The sequence below is a fragment of the Zeus faber genome (assembly GCF_960531495.2).
Source record: "Zeus faber genome assembly, chromosome: 20".
NCBI classification, from domain to species: domain Eukaryota; kingdom Metazoa; phylum Chordata; class Actinopteri; order Zeiformes; family Zeidae; genus Zeus; species Zeus faber.
The window spans coordinates 20,254,480-20,266,417 of record NC_137207.1 but is presented as its reverse complement, the minus strand read 5'-3'; the positions used below and the strand labels follow the sequence as shown (position 1 = coordinate 20,266,417).

The 11,938-nt window shown below is 48.0% G+C and overlaps 1 protein-coding gene across 1 annotated transcript; it reads left to right on the top strand.

Annotated features, from left to right (window-relative positions):
* The first annotated feature begins 3,586 nt into the window (after window positions 1-3,586).
* LOC307245469 (putative phosphatase phospho1) lies at window positions 3,587-10,488 on the top strand. The gene is made up of 2 exons (XM_080021050.1): window positions 3,587-3,844; window positions 9,638-10,488. Exon 2 carries the CDS (start codon window positions 9,684-9,686, stop codon window positions 10,461-10,463), a length of 780 nt encoding a protein of 259 aa, XP_079877176.1. The 5' UTR covers window positions 3,587-3,844; window positions 9,638-9,683; the 3' UTR covers window positions 10,464-10,488.
* Window positions 10,489-11,938: the final 1,450 nt, after the last annotated feature.

Sequence of the window (11,938 nt, the reverse complement as noted above, 5' to 3'; positions counted from 1 at the left end):
TGGACTCCCAGGTACTTGCAGCTGCTCACCCTGTCAACGGACGTCCCATTAATCACCAATCGCGTGCGCGTCCTCGGTTGTAATCCCCTCCTAAAGTCCACAATCATCTCCTTAGTTTTGCTGACGTTCAGACGGAGGCTGTTGTCCTGGCACCAGAGTGACAGGTCAGCCACCTCCTCGCGGGAGGCCTTCTCATCGCAGTCGGTGATCAGGCCCACGACAACGGTGTCATCAGCAAACTTGATGATGGTGTTGAAGCTGGACCTGGCCACACAGTCATGTGTGTACAGGGAGTACAGTAGAGGGCTTAGGACGCAGCCCTGGGGGGATCCTGTATTCAGGATGAGGGAGCTGGACATGTGCTTCCCCACCCTAACCACCTGGGGCTGGGCTGAGAGGAAGTCCAGGATCCAGGCACACAGCGGAGTATTCAATCCGAGCTCCTTCAGCTGGACAGCCAGTCTGGTGGGGACTATGGTATTGAAAGCTGAACTATAATCGATGAACAGCATTCTCACATTGGCCCCCTTCCGGCCATCCGGGTGTGTGAGCGTGGTGTGCAGTACCTGGGAGACCGCGTCATCCGTGGATCTGTTCTGCTGGTACGCGAGCTGCAACGGGTCCAGGGTGCGGGGGAGGGAGGCACAGATATAATCCTTGATCAGCCTCTCGAAACACTTCATGACCACCGAGGCGAGAGCCACCGGACGGTAGTCATTCAGGCAGGCAGGAGAGGCGATCTTCGGGACAGGAATGACGGTGGACCTCTTGAAGCAGGACGGGACCACTGATTCAGCCAGGGAGATGTTGAATATTGTAGTGAACACCGGAGCTAGCTGGTTAGCACAGGTCTTCAGTACTCATCCAGATATGCCATCTGGGCCCGCAGCTTTCCTGGTGTTCACCTGCATCAGAGCCCTCCTGACGTCATGCACTGAGACTGAGAAGAACAGAGACAGAGGAGGAGAAAAGTGAGATGATGTGACACAGACGAGGGCAATTGTGATACGAGACATAAGACAAAGAGGGAGATAGAGCGATTGATGAGGTCAGTGCCAGTGATGGAGTGCACGGAGCGCACACACCAATCAGCCACAACATTAAAACCACCGCCGATAACATAATAATATAACATAATATTCGGGAGCAGCAGCAGCCAGAAACACACCGCATACCCATTTTACTTTTCTCCTCTAGGTTTTCAATACAATTCTTATTTAAATTCTGCTTTTATTCTATTATTTTTTTTACAGTGATAAAGAATATACTGAAAAATGAATAATCCTGTCCCGCTTCATTTCCGATGTCATTTCCCCCAACGACAGACTCGTCTGGGGATTCCTCCTGGTGATAGATCTTGAAATGTGTGAACCCATGGCCATCGATTGGTCATGTAGTGTGAAACCACAACACTGCGAGATTCTCGATCACAAGACAAAGTTGTGCACATCTGCATGATGAAGAAGAAAACATGATTCATCAGACCAGGCCACCTCCTTCCATTGCTCCATGGTCCAGTTCTGACACTCACATGTCCATTGTAGGAGCTTTCAGTGGTGGACAGGGGTCAGCATGGACACTCTGAGCGCTCCCATACGCAGCAAGCTGCCATGCACTGTGTGTTCTGACACCTTTCTATCATAGCAACATTCAGTTTTTCAAAACGTTGTCCTACAGTAGCTCTGCTGTGGGATAAGGCAGGACGGGCTAGACTTCACCCTCCACTTGCATCAATGAGCCTTGGGCGTCCATGACCCTGTCACCGGTTCACCGGTTGTCCTTCCTTGGAGCACTCTCGGTAGGTAGTAACCACTGCATAGCGGGAACAGCCCACAAGACCTGGGCTGGAACTTTTTTTAAGACACAGTCAATCAATGTGTTTTGCATTATGCACGTCCTCCTGTATTCGCTGTTTCCATTGTTGGTGGCAGGGTCCGCCTTTCCCAGCAAAAATGCTATGGAAATGTTGTTGATTTTAATGGAATTATGGGACTTGTTGTGGAATCCACCCAACGCAGACAATCTTAATAGTTAACACATTTACTATTATGCTCACTATGACTATTATTATAGTTATTATTGTTATTCTTATTGTTATTATTATTATTATTATTTTTTAATCATTATTATTTTTATTACTATTATTGCAAAACTTTGCCCCGCTCTACTTCTCCGACAGTTTTCACTCGATTGGGAATCGCTTTGTTGTTATTGTGCTTACATTCTGTGGAAAATTCTGGGCAACGGTTTACAGAATCTCCCGCTTTTTGCATCCTAAATTTTGCCCAAGATGTTTCATATCGGAACGTCGAGACAGTGAGGCGGCGAGAGGTCCGGTCGTCATGGAAACGCATGTAAACGTAATGAGGGGAATTCCCCCTTTGTGACGTCACAACTCTCGCGCTATAAAGCTGAACGTGGGAAGAAGAAAGTGTTTAACTTTTTAAACCTGGAGCTTTGCCTCTGGCTTTAACAGTGATTGAATGAGCTGATTTCCCTCTTGGGCAGAGGACTTTGGAGCGCCATAATTCATATCTGTTGTGTGGATGTGGCGCTCCTTTTGGCTTCGGCAGCGTTTCTCTCAGCGTGGCCTCTGGTAAAGCGCTCAAATGACACGTGAAACAGACGTCAATGTTCTGCTTCCCACAGCTGCTGACTCGCAAATCCCTCCATTTATTTATAGATCAACACTTCGGGGAGGAAGCGATGGGAGCACATAGATTCCCTTCTGACATTATACATTTCACATACACGCACCGTATGTTTCCGTTCCGAAAGACAGTGTAATGTTGAGCTTTTCAGGTAAATCCTTCCTTTCGGACTTTGTATGGTCGGCTGGTTAGACACATGCACAACCATGAACTTCAGTGTGTTTGGGCCTTTTTGCATTTTAATTTGTCAACGTCCTCATCGAAATAATTCCAACAGTGTAACGCTCCATTATAATCAAAAATGACTGTGGTTATTCTTTGTGGAAAACTGTAGTCATAATGTGGTCATAATACCCTTGACTGAGGTATTGTTCACAAAGCATATACAATAGGGCTCTGTTTCCCAACCAACGCAAATACCCTGAATCAGGCTGCCGATAAGATAACAGTACATTTTAAACCTGCCAAGCCTTGAAATATAGTTATGTGGCAACTTATCTCATCTTGACTTATTTGTCATCTATATATATATATATATATATTTTTTTTTTATAAGAGCTATCATCCTATTCAGCATCTTTTTAAAAAAGATTTCGTAATTGCATATGTTCACAAATTAAAGCCTGTAAATTGTTACATCAGCATTTGACAATTAGTGCCGTTATGCAGCACTGATTCAATTAAATCTAAATTGTTGATTTGTATTTTGAATTCTTATTCACATTTTTTATTATTATTATTATTATTATTATTATTATTATTATTATTATTATAATATTATTATGATATTATAATGACAATTATTATTATTAGTATGATTATTAATAACAATTTAAAATATTTAAGTTGATTATGTGGATTTTATTTTCTAAATTATACTTTCAGCCCAAAAAAAACACTGTCCCTCTAGAACCAAACAGGGCATACGGTAAACACGCCATTGACGTCATCAATTGGTACAGCCAAGATGGCCGACTTTGAGAACCGGCGGCAGCGTAACCGACGTCCATTCCGCCCGTCTCTGGCAGTGCGCGGCGGCCATCTTGGGCGTACCCCCCCGTCCGGAGCGGTGGGAATGCCCTCTCTCCGTGGGAGTGTCCTTTCCAGAATCTCACCGCGTCACAGGGATGCGGCGCACAGAGCCGGGCACCTCCAGCCCTGAGGCTCACCATTGCACCGTGGGCCCACCACCGGTAAGCATCCATCTTTCCATGTCCTCGTCCAGGTCTTCCGTGATGTGTTTGTGTCCCACGGGCCGCGGGCCGGATAGACGGTCGTCCGCAGCCCATGGCACCCGGCCCGGTGTGGGACCTCCCGCGCACAAATGGCTCCGCGGGTTTAAATTGAGAGAGCGTAGGGGACACGGTTTGTCCTAATATGCGTTGGAGGGGCCCCGCGGGCCCTTCACACGGGACGCGGTGCGGGCAGTGTGTCTTGCTGCCCCGCGCAGGCGCAGATCCTGCGCGGACCTCCCGAGACCTCCAATAAATACCTACAAAACATGACTATTCCCTGTCATTAAAATAAGATATGATTGCCTGAAGACGCATATACTGTGATCATGTAATATATACATATAATTCATGTAATATTTAATACAGAACAACTGAACTCAAAGTGACAATATAATCAATATTCCTTGTAGAAGTAATGACAGCAGTTTTCATTCCAATCGATCATTTTTCACCCAGCAACCGCAGTGCGCATGCGCGCGCGCGCTGCGCCGGGCACCGCGTCCTGCGAAAAGCCGCTCGAGGCGCCGGTGCGAACCGGATCCCGCAGCGCCCGGTGCCCCCGCGCCGTCACCGACACTATTTAAAGAGCCGCGGCGTTACGCAAGGACACTGCACCCGGCGTGGTGGTGGTTTCCCGCAGGCGGGGGGGGGGGGGATTATATTGGATGGTCAGCTGCCTTCTGGTGGTGCTGCACGCAGGCCACGCTCCTGAATCACCTTCATTAACAGACTTGGTAAACAACGAGGTTAAAGTGTAAATCCGTGAGATTATTATGTACATTTTTTTTTTTTTTTTTTCCAATTAAATATCTCTGATACTTCATCGTGCTACGAAAAACCGCCATTCAGCATATTTGCGTTACGCATGTGCTCCTCTCTACGCTTTGTCCACGGTTGGTGGCGGGGTCCGCCGCGACTTGCGATTGTAAATCCGCCCAAGACGGGTGGATTGACACTTCTCATGGATTGACACTTTAATGATGTATGATAAAGCCCCCAAACTGGACGCAGGGTGAAGTCGGACCTTTCACATGTTTTTCTTATTTTTTGTTCATTGCCGGCCGCGCTCCCCATGCTTAGCCTGCCTTATATTGTTTAACTTGAGATGTCACAGTAGCATTTGTTCGAGGAATGAGTTGTGAGGAGAACTGTGGTGTAAGAGAGTTTCCATACTCCACCCCAGCCCCCCACCCCTAGACACACACACACACACACACACACACACACACTCCTGCTCAACTTTCGGTAGAGATATGCAGTGATGTAACGCCTCAACGTCCAACTCCACCTCCTCGCTCAAGTTACAGCAAGCCCCGTGCAGAGCTGCTGCACCTTATCTCCTCCGTCAATGTGGCTCCGCTCAGAGGCACGGCCGGCGGGCCCCCAAATGTTTAGAAATGCCACAGCGACTAGTTGCGACGTGGTGTTGTTTTTGCCGTCCCGCGTGCAGTTTTCAAGGTGTTTATGCGACGTGGCCCGTGGTTGCGCCAGCCGAGTGTCTCCGCTTCCTGTTTGTGTAGTTTCTCTTTTTGTTTTGTTGAAATCTCGACTCCTTTTTTTCCCATAAACACTTCGCTTCCCTTGTTGACCCGAACAGTGAACAATTCCAGTTACACGTCCCTTCAACTTGAGAGGTAGATGTTACTTACTCCTAAAAAACGATTTTAGTCACATTAGCTATAGATAGATGGATTGATGATGGGTGGATGGATGATGGGTGGATGGATGATGGATGATGGATGGATTGATGGATAGATGGATAGATGGATACATGCATAATAGATGGATAATAGATGGATAGAAATAGATGGGTGGATGGATGGATGGTTAGATGGATCATAGATGGATAATTGATGGATGGATGGATAGATACCTCATTGAGATACATTTACAGCACCCTACATCAAAATAGGCAATGATGATGACATGATATACAGTAATTAATAACATTATAATATTATAAATACAAAAAAGAAAATGCAGTGTACAATTAAGTGTACAATAAAAATAAACCTAAGATATATATATATATATATATATATATATATATATATATATATATATACACAACAATAACCTACTGATAGACACATGGTGTAAACCTAGAAGTAAAGCTTAAAGTAAGCCAGAAAACACTAAGCAACAACATCTCGTCTCATAACTCGGATGCTTCTCTCTGACGTACACGCTGACCCTCCACCCAGCGCTGTGTCTGCTTCACCTGGGGCTGTGCAACACCTGCTCACACTCGTCCGAGAAAGCTGAATGTTCTACTCAATTATGGAGAAAGGTGAAAGCTGGAAAATAAATCTAGTTTCCTCATCGTGACAGGAGACAACATCTATTTTTGGTCCTCAAACTTATTTTTTGTAATATAGTGGTAAATGTATCTTCACCTTTTTAAAGCTGAATTGCATTCATATAATAATAATAATAATAATAATAATAATTATTATTATTATTATTATTATTATTATTATTAGTATTATTATTATAATCTTTATATGTATAGTACCTTTCATACAACATTTGCATCTCAAAGTGCTTTACAGAAATGTAGGAATTAATAATTTACAGTAATTATTGAAAGTGAATGAATAGTACATTTGAGGAGAAAAAGAACCAAACCAAACAAAAATAAAATCAGAGCAAAGATGTACGTATGTATGTTTATGCTTTTTAAAGATGTCCACAGAGCCTCCATCTCTGATATTTTGGGGCGTAGTGAGTAAGAGCTGCCTCCCCACATTCCTTCTGGAGAACTGTGGGGACATTTAAAAAGACCCTGGGGCTCGGTTTGGGACATCAAATATAAAGGCCATTAAAGTCCATTTTGAGCTTCATAAACAGGTAAAATGAAAGACACACCGGGGGCCGATGCGGTGTAGCTAAAACCGGAGTTACATGTTCTTTATTTTCTGTTTTTTTGTTGAAATTCTAGCGACAGAGTTGTGAACAAGTGGTAATCCGTCTAGGGATTATCATTTTTTTTTAATAATTATTATAATTTTTATAATCCTCTGTTTCCATCCAAATAGTAATAGACAACATGGGAATTAGGTGAATTTCCATCGGTTTGGGTTTAGGAAAATCCACTTTTTACAATTTTTAGGGAGAGAGGCATCACAGTTACTAGCAGTGCCTGATTTCTGAATAGTTATATGGTACTTATTGCTGTGGGTGGTGCAGTGTGCGGGTGGTGCAGTGCGCGAGTGGTGCAGTGTGTGTCCTCCCAGAAGGGACCAACCCCGATAGAGGAAAAGATGCGTCACAACGGTTTCATCACCCTGAGAATCCTCCGTCCTCCAGAGAGGGATACGTTACCCTCCTCTTGTCGTACCTGCTCTCCAGTCGCGGGCGGCGCATTTCCAGGGGGCGTCGCCCGCAAAACCGTCTCAAAGTCCCACGACCGAATACCAATAAGTTCAAGTTCAAGAGGTTATTTGTCACATACATATACATATACATACAGTCATACATATATGCAGTGAAATGTCATGACACCCGGTGATTACGCACAATAAGCTCCAAAAATACCAAAAATACTAAAATGTGCGTAATCGCCACGAGGTGCAGGCCACGGCCTCCAGGGGGCGTTGCCCCCCCCCCGCAAAACCGCCTCAAAGTCCCACGACCAAATCACCATAATACACCACCTGCAGCCTTGCACAACTACGTCATCAAGCCACAGATCCAATTGCAGAGGCAAAACCAAACGAAAGCAAAACGTATCATTTTAGAATATGTTGACATGCATTATGTGTGTTGATATTGTCGTCTTAAATAAAATAATAATAATAAAATACAAGGTTTTCCTGAATTTAAAAATGCTATAACAGAATGTGATATGTTATTTGGGCTTTGTTTTATATATATATAAAAAACTATTCCCATGCCATTTTCATATTACCAAAATAAAAGGGTTGCTAACGGGGCATTTGATCAGGTTTTTCACTTGTGGAATTCCACAAATTAGATCATTGGGCTACGTGCAGGCCAACACAAAAGGCTAGAAATAGGACGTTGTGCCGCTCCCTACGGACAACCTGCTGTAGCCAACATCATGCTTTGGATCTACTGCGCAAATTCCAAAAAGTAGGAGTGTACAAAAAAAAAAATACTAATGCCGTGAAATACATCATATTTTATGAATTATCATATGTTTTTATTATCATTAGCGAGCACAAGGCGTGAGGTTGCCATGATGTCATAGACCGTATATGGACATGGACTGGGGATTTCTCATATTCTTATACCATATACACTATTTCACCACATAATCATAACCACAGTACATTCATATTTATATTCACTGTTGCATCAAAAATTATTACAGATGATTCCAGATAATAAAAAAAACGTGCTTCCCGGTAATAACAGAACCGAACAAGTTCTAGCTGACGGCCGCATATTCCGTGCCTTTGGAAGGAAGGAAGTTCTCCTGAAGCCCATCCCTCATCCTACTGCGCAACCCCCCGAGCCGCAGGCAAAAAAAAGGCACCTAAGAGGTTCAGCCCGGTTGAGTCTTGTGAAAGAATACGTCCCCAGCTGCAAATCCAAAACCCATCTCAACCAAACCCCCGTTCCCTCAGGCAGCAGCGTCCTCGCGGAGGAGGCCAGGATTCCCAGCGGAGGAACAAAGCTGATTGGATAAAAACATTTGTCACGCGGGCCGGTCGAGCCTCCCCGACCCGAGCTTCTGTCGCGCTCGCACCATAACGACAGAAAAGAGATGAATCAGACGCAAAAAAATATATAGATATATACGTATGTATATATTATGCAAATAATTAAGACACATCTTCATTGGTTCTGGGACATGGCTTCACTGAAGGCCTTGAAGGAGATGACGGCCGCCACTGCTTCTCTGTGTGGTGTCAGGTGTGATCTGGGGGTGTTGGGTGGTGTCCCTGCCAGGAAGATGTCGGTGCAGAGCTTGAGGTTGCAGGGTGTCGGGTGGTGTTGGGTGGTATTAAGTGGTGTTGGGTGGTGTTGGGTATTAGGTAGTGTTGGGTGGTATTAGGTAGTGTTGGGTGGTGTCAGTTGGTGTTGGGTGTTGTTAGGTAGTGTTGGGTGGTATTAGGTAGTGTGGGGTGTTAGGTAGTGTTGGGTGGTATAAGGTGGTGTTGAGTATTGTTAGGTAGTGTTGGGTGGTATTAGGTAGTGTTGGGTGGTGTTGGGTGTTGTTAGGTAGTGTGGGGTGGTATCAGGTGGTGTCAGGTAGTGTTGGTTGGTATTAGGTGGGGCAGGTGTTGTTTAGGTAGTGTTGGGTGGTATTAGGTAGTGTTGGGCGGTAGCAGGTGGTGTCGGGTGGTGTTGAGTATTAGGTAGTGTTAGATGGTATTAGGTGGTCTCGGGTGGTGTTGGGTGTTGTTAGGTAGTGTTGGGTGGTATCAGGTGGTGTTGGGTGTTGTTAGGCAGTGTTGGGTGGTATTAGGTGGTGTTGGGTGTTGTTAGGTAGTGTGGGGTGGTGTTACTAATAGGAAGATGTCAGTGCAGAGCTTGAGGATGAAGATAAAATCGGGTGGTGTAAATACATTTGGGTGGTGTCAGGTGGTGTATTTAAAGCTGGGTGGTGTGGGGTGTTGTCAGATGGTCTTCGGTAGTAGCAGGTGGTGTGGGGTGGTGTTCCCACCAGGAAGATGTTGGATGTGTGCAGATAAAGAGTTTGGTGGTGAAAATAAAGTTGGGTGCTGTAATTAATGCTGGGTGGTGTTGCCTATACTGACCCAGCCTTATTTTTCCTTGCAGGAGAGGGTGCGGCACCGTCCACTTCCCCCGGCACCACAGCTCCAACATGGCCGCTCCATCGGGCCCCGCCCCGTCGCCTCCCCCACCCGAGCGGCGCTTCCTGGTGCTGTTCGACTTCGATGAGACAATCATCAACGAGAGCAGCGACGACGCGGTGGTGCGCGCGGCGCCGGGCGGGCGGCTCCCTGACGCGCTGACGGAGTCGTACCGCGAGGGCCACTACAACGAGCACATGCAGCGCGTGCTGGCCTGGATGGCGGAGCAGGGCGTGGCGGAAGCCTCCATCCGGGAGGCGGTGGAGCGCATCCCGGCCACGCCCGGCCTCCCGGCGCTGCTGCAGTTCCTGCGGGCGCGGCAGCAGGACTGCGAGCTGGCGGTGGTGTCGGACGCCAACGTGTACTTCATTGAGGCGTGGCTGCGGCACGCGGGCGTGCGCCACCTCTTCCGCTGCGTCTTCACCAACCCGGCGAGCTTCGACGCCGCCGGGCGCCTGGTGCTGCTGCCCTACCACGCCCACTCCTGCCCGAGCTGCCCCGACAACATGTGCAAGCGGGTGATCCTGCGCGACTACCTGGCGCGGCGGCAGGAGGAGCGCGGCGGCGCCCCCTTCCAGCGCGTCTTTTACGTGGGCGACGGCGCCAACGACGTCTGCCCGTCGCTGGCGCTGGGGCCCCGCGACGCCCTGTTCCCCCGCCGGGACTTCCCCATGCACCGCCTGCTGACGGAGATGCAGCGCAGCCAGCCCGCCGGCGTCAAGGCCAAGGTGGTGCCGTGGAGCAGCGGAGAAGACGTGGTGGGCGGCTTGAAGAAGCTGATGGAGAGATGAGGGAGGGAGGGAGAGATGGAGAGATGGAGGGACGGAGGGAGACGGAGGGAGACGGAGGGAGAGATGGAGGCGAGGAGGACGGATATCAATGGTCCGCAGCCGCATTGGCATGATTCACCGCACCCCAGCGTAGCACCAACACACTGCAGCCGCGCTGTGACCGAGTGGATTCATCTGTTTGTTATTTCAAGTTTCACCAGGATCAGAGTTATGCAACGCAGCAGTTCCGGGTCGGACGGCGCCGTTCGACTGCTTCCTGTTTGGGGGTTTTGGTGTCGGACGGCGCAGTTCGACTGCTTCCTGTTTGGGGGTTTTGGTGTCGGACGGCGCAGTTCGACTGCTTCCTGTTTTGGGTTTTCGGGGTCGGACGGCGCAGTTCGACTGCTTCCTGTTTGGGGGTTTTGGTGTCGGACGGCGCAGTACGACTGCGTCCTGTTTCTGGGTCGGATGACACAGTTCGACTGCTTCCTATTTGTGGATTTGGGGGTCGGACGGCGCAGTTTGACTGCTTCTGTTTGGGGGTTTCAAGGTCAGAGGGGGCAGTTCAACTGCTTCCTTTTTGGGGGTTTCGGGGTCGGACGGCGCAGTTCGACTCCTTCCTGTTTGGGGTTTTCATTGTCGGATGGCGCAGTTCGACTGCTTCCTGTTTGGGTGTTTCAAGGTCAGACGGCAATTCAACTGCTTCCTTTTTGGGGGTTTCGGGGTGGGACGGCTCAGTTCGACTCTTCCTGTTTTGGGGTCGGACGGCGCAGTCTAACTGCTTCCTGTTTGGGGGTTTCGGTGTCGGAAGGCGCAGTTTGACTGATTCCTGTTTGGGGGTTTCGGGATCAGACAGTGCAGTTCAACTACTTCCTGTTTCGGGGTTTCGGAGTCTGGCGGCGCAGTTTGACTACTTCCTGTTTCGGGGTCAGACAGCGCAGTTCAACTGCTTCCTGTTTGGGGGTTTCAAGGTCAGACGGGGCACTTCAACTGCTTCCTTTTTGGGGGTTTCGGGGTGGGACGGCGCAGTTCGACTCTTCCTGTTTTGGGGTCGGACGGCGCAGTCTAACTTCTTCCTGTCTGGGGATTTCAGTGTCGGACGGCACAGTTCGACTGATTCCTGTTTGGGGGTTTCGGGATCAGACAGCGCAGTTCAACTACTTCCTGTTTGGGGGTTTCGGGGTCTGGCGGCACAGTTTGACAGCTTCCTGTTTGGGGGTTTCGGGGTCTGGCGGCACAGTTTGACAGCTTCCTGTTTGGGGGTTTCGGGGTCGGACGGCGCAGTTCGACTCCTTCCTGTTACAAATTCAACAAGCGATGTTAATTGTTGGGAGCGAAGCAACGACAGAAAAACACCACAAGCACCTTCAGCAACTTCCCCCAAAAAAGGGTCAAAATGAAGGAATACGTTTCTCAGGTTTTTATTGTTAAATGAGTCATTTGGTTCCAGGACTAATTCCACAGTGTGGAATTAGCTCTAGTTCAGCGATAACCTT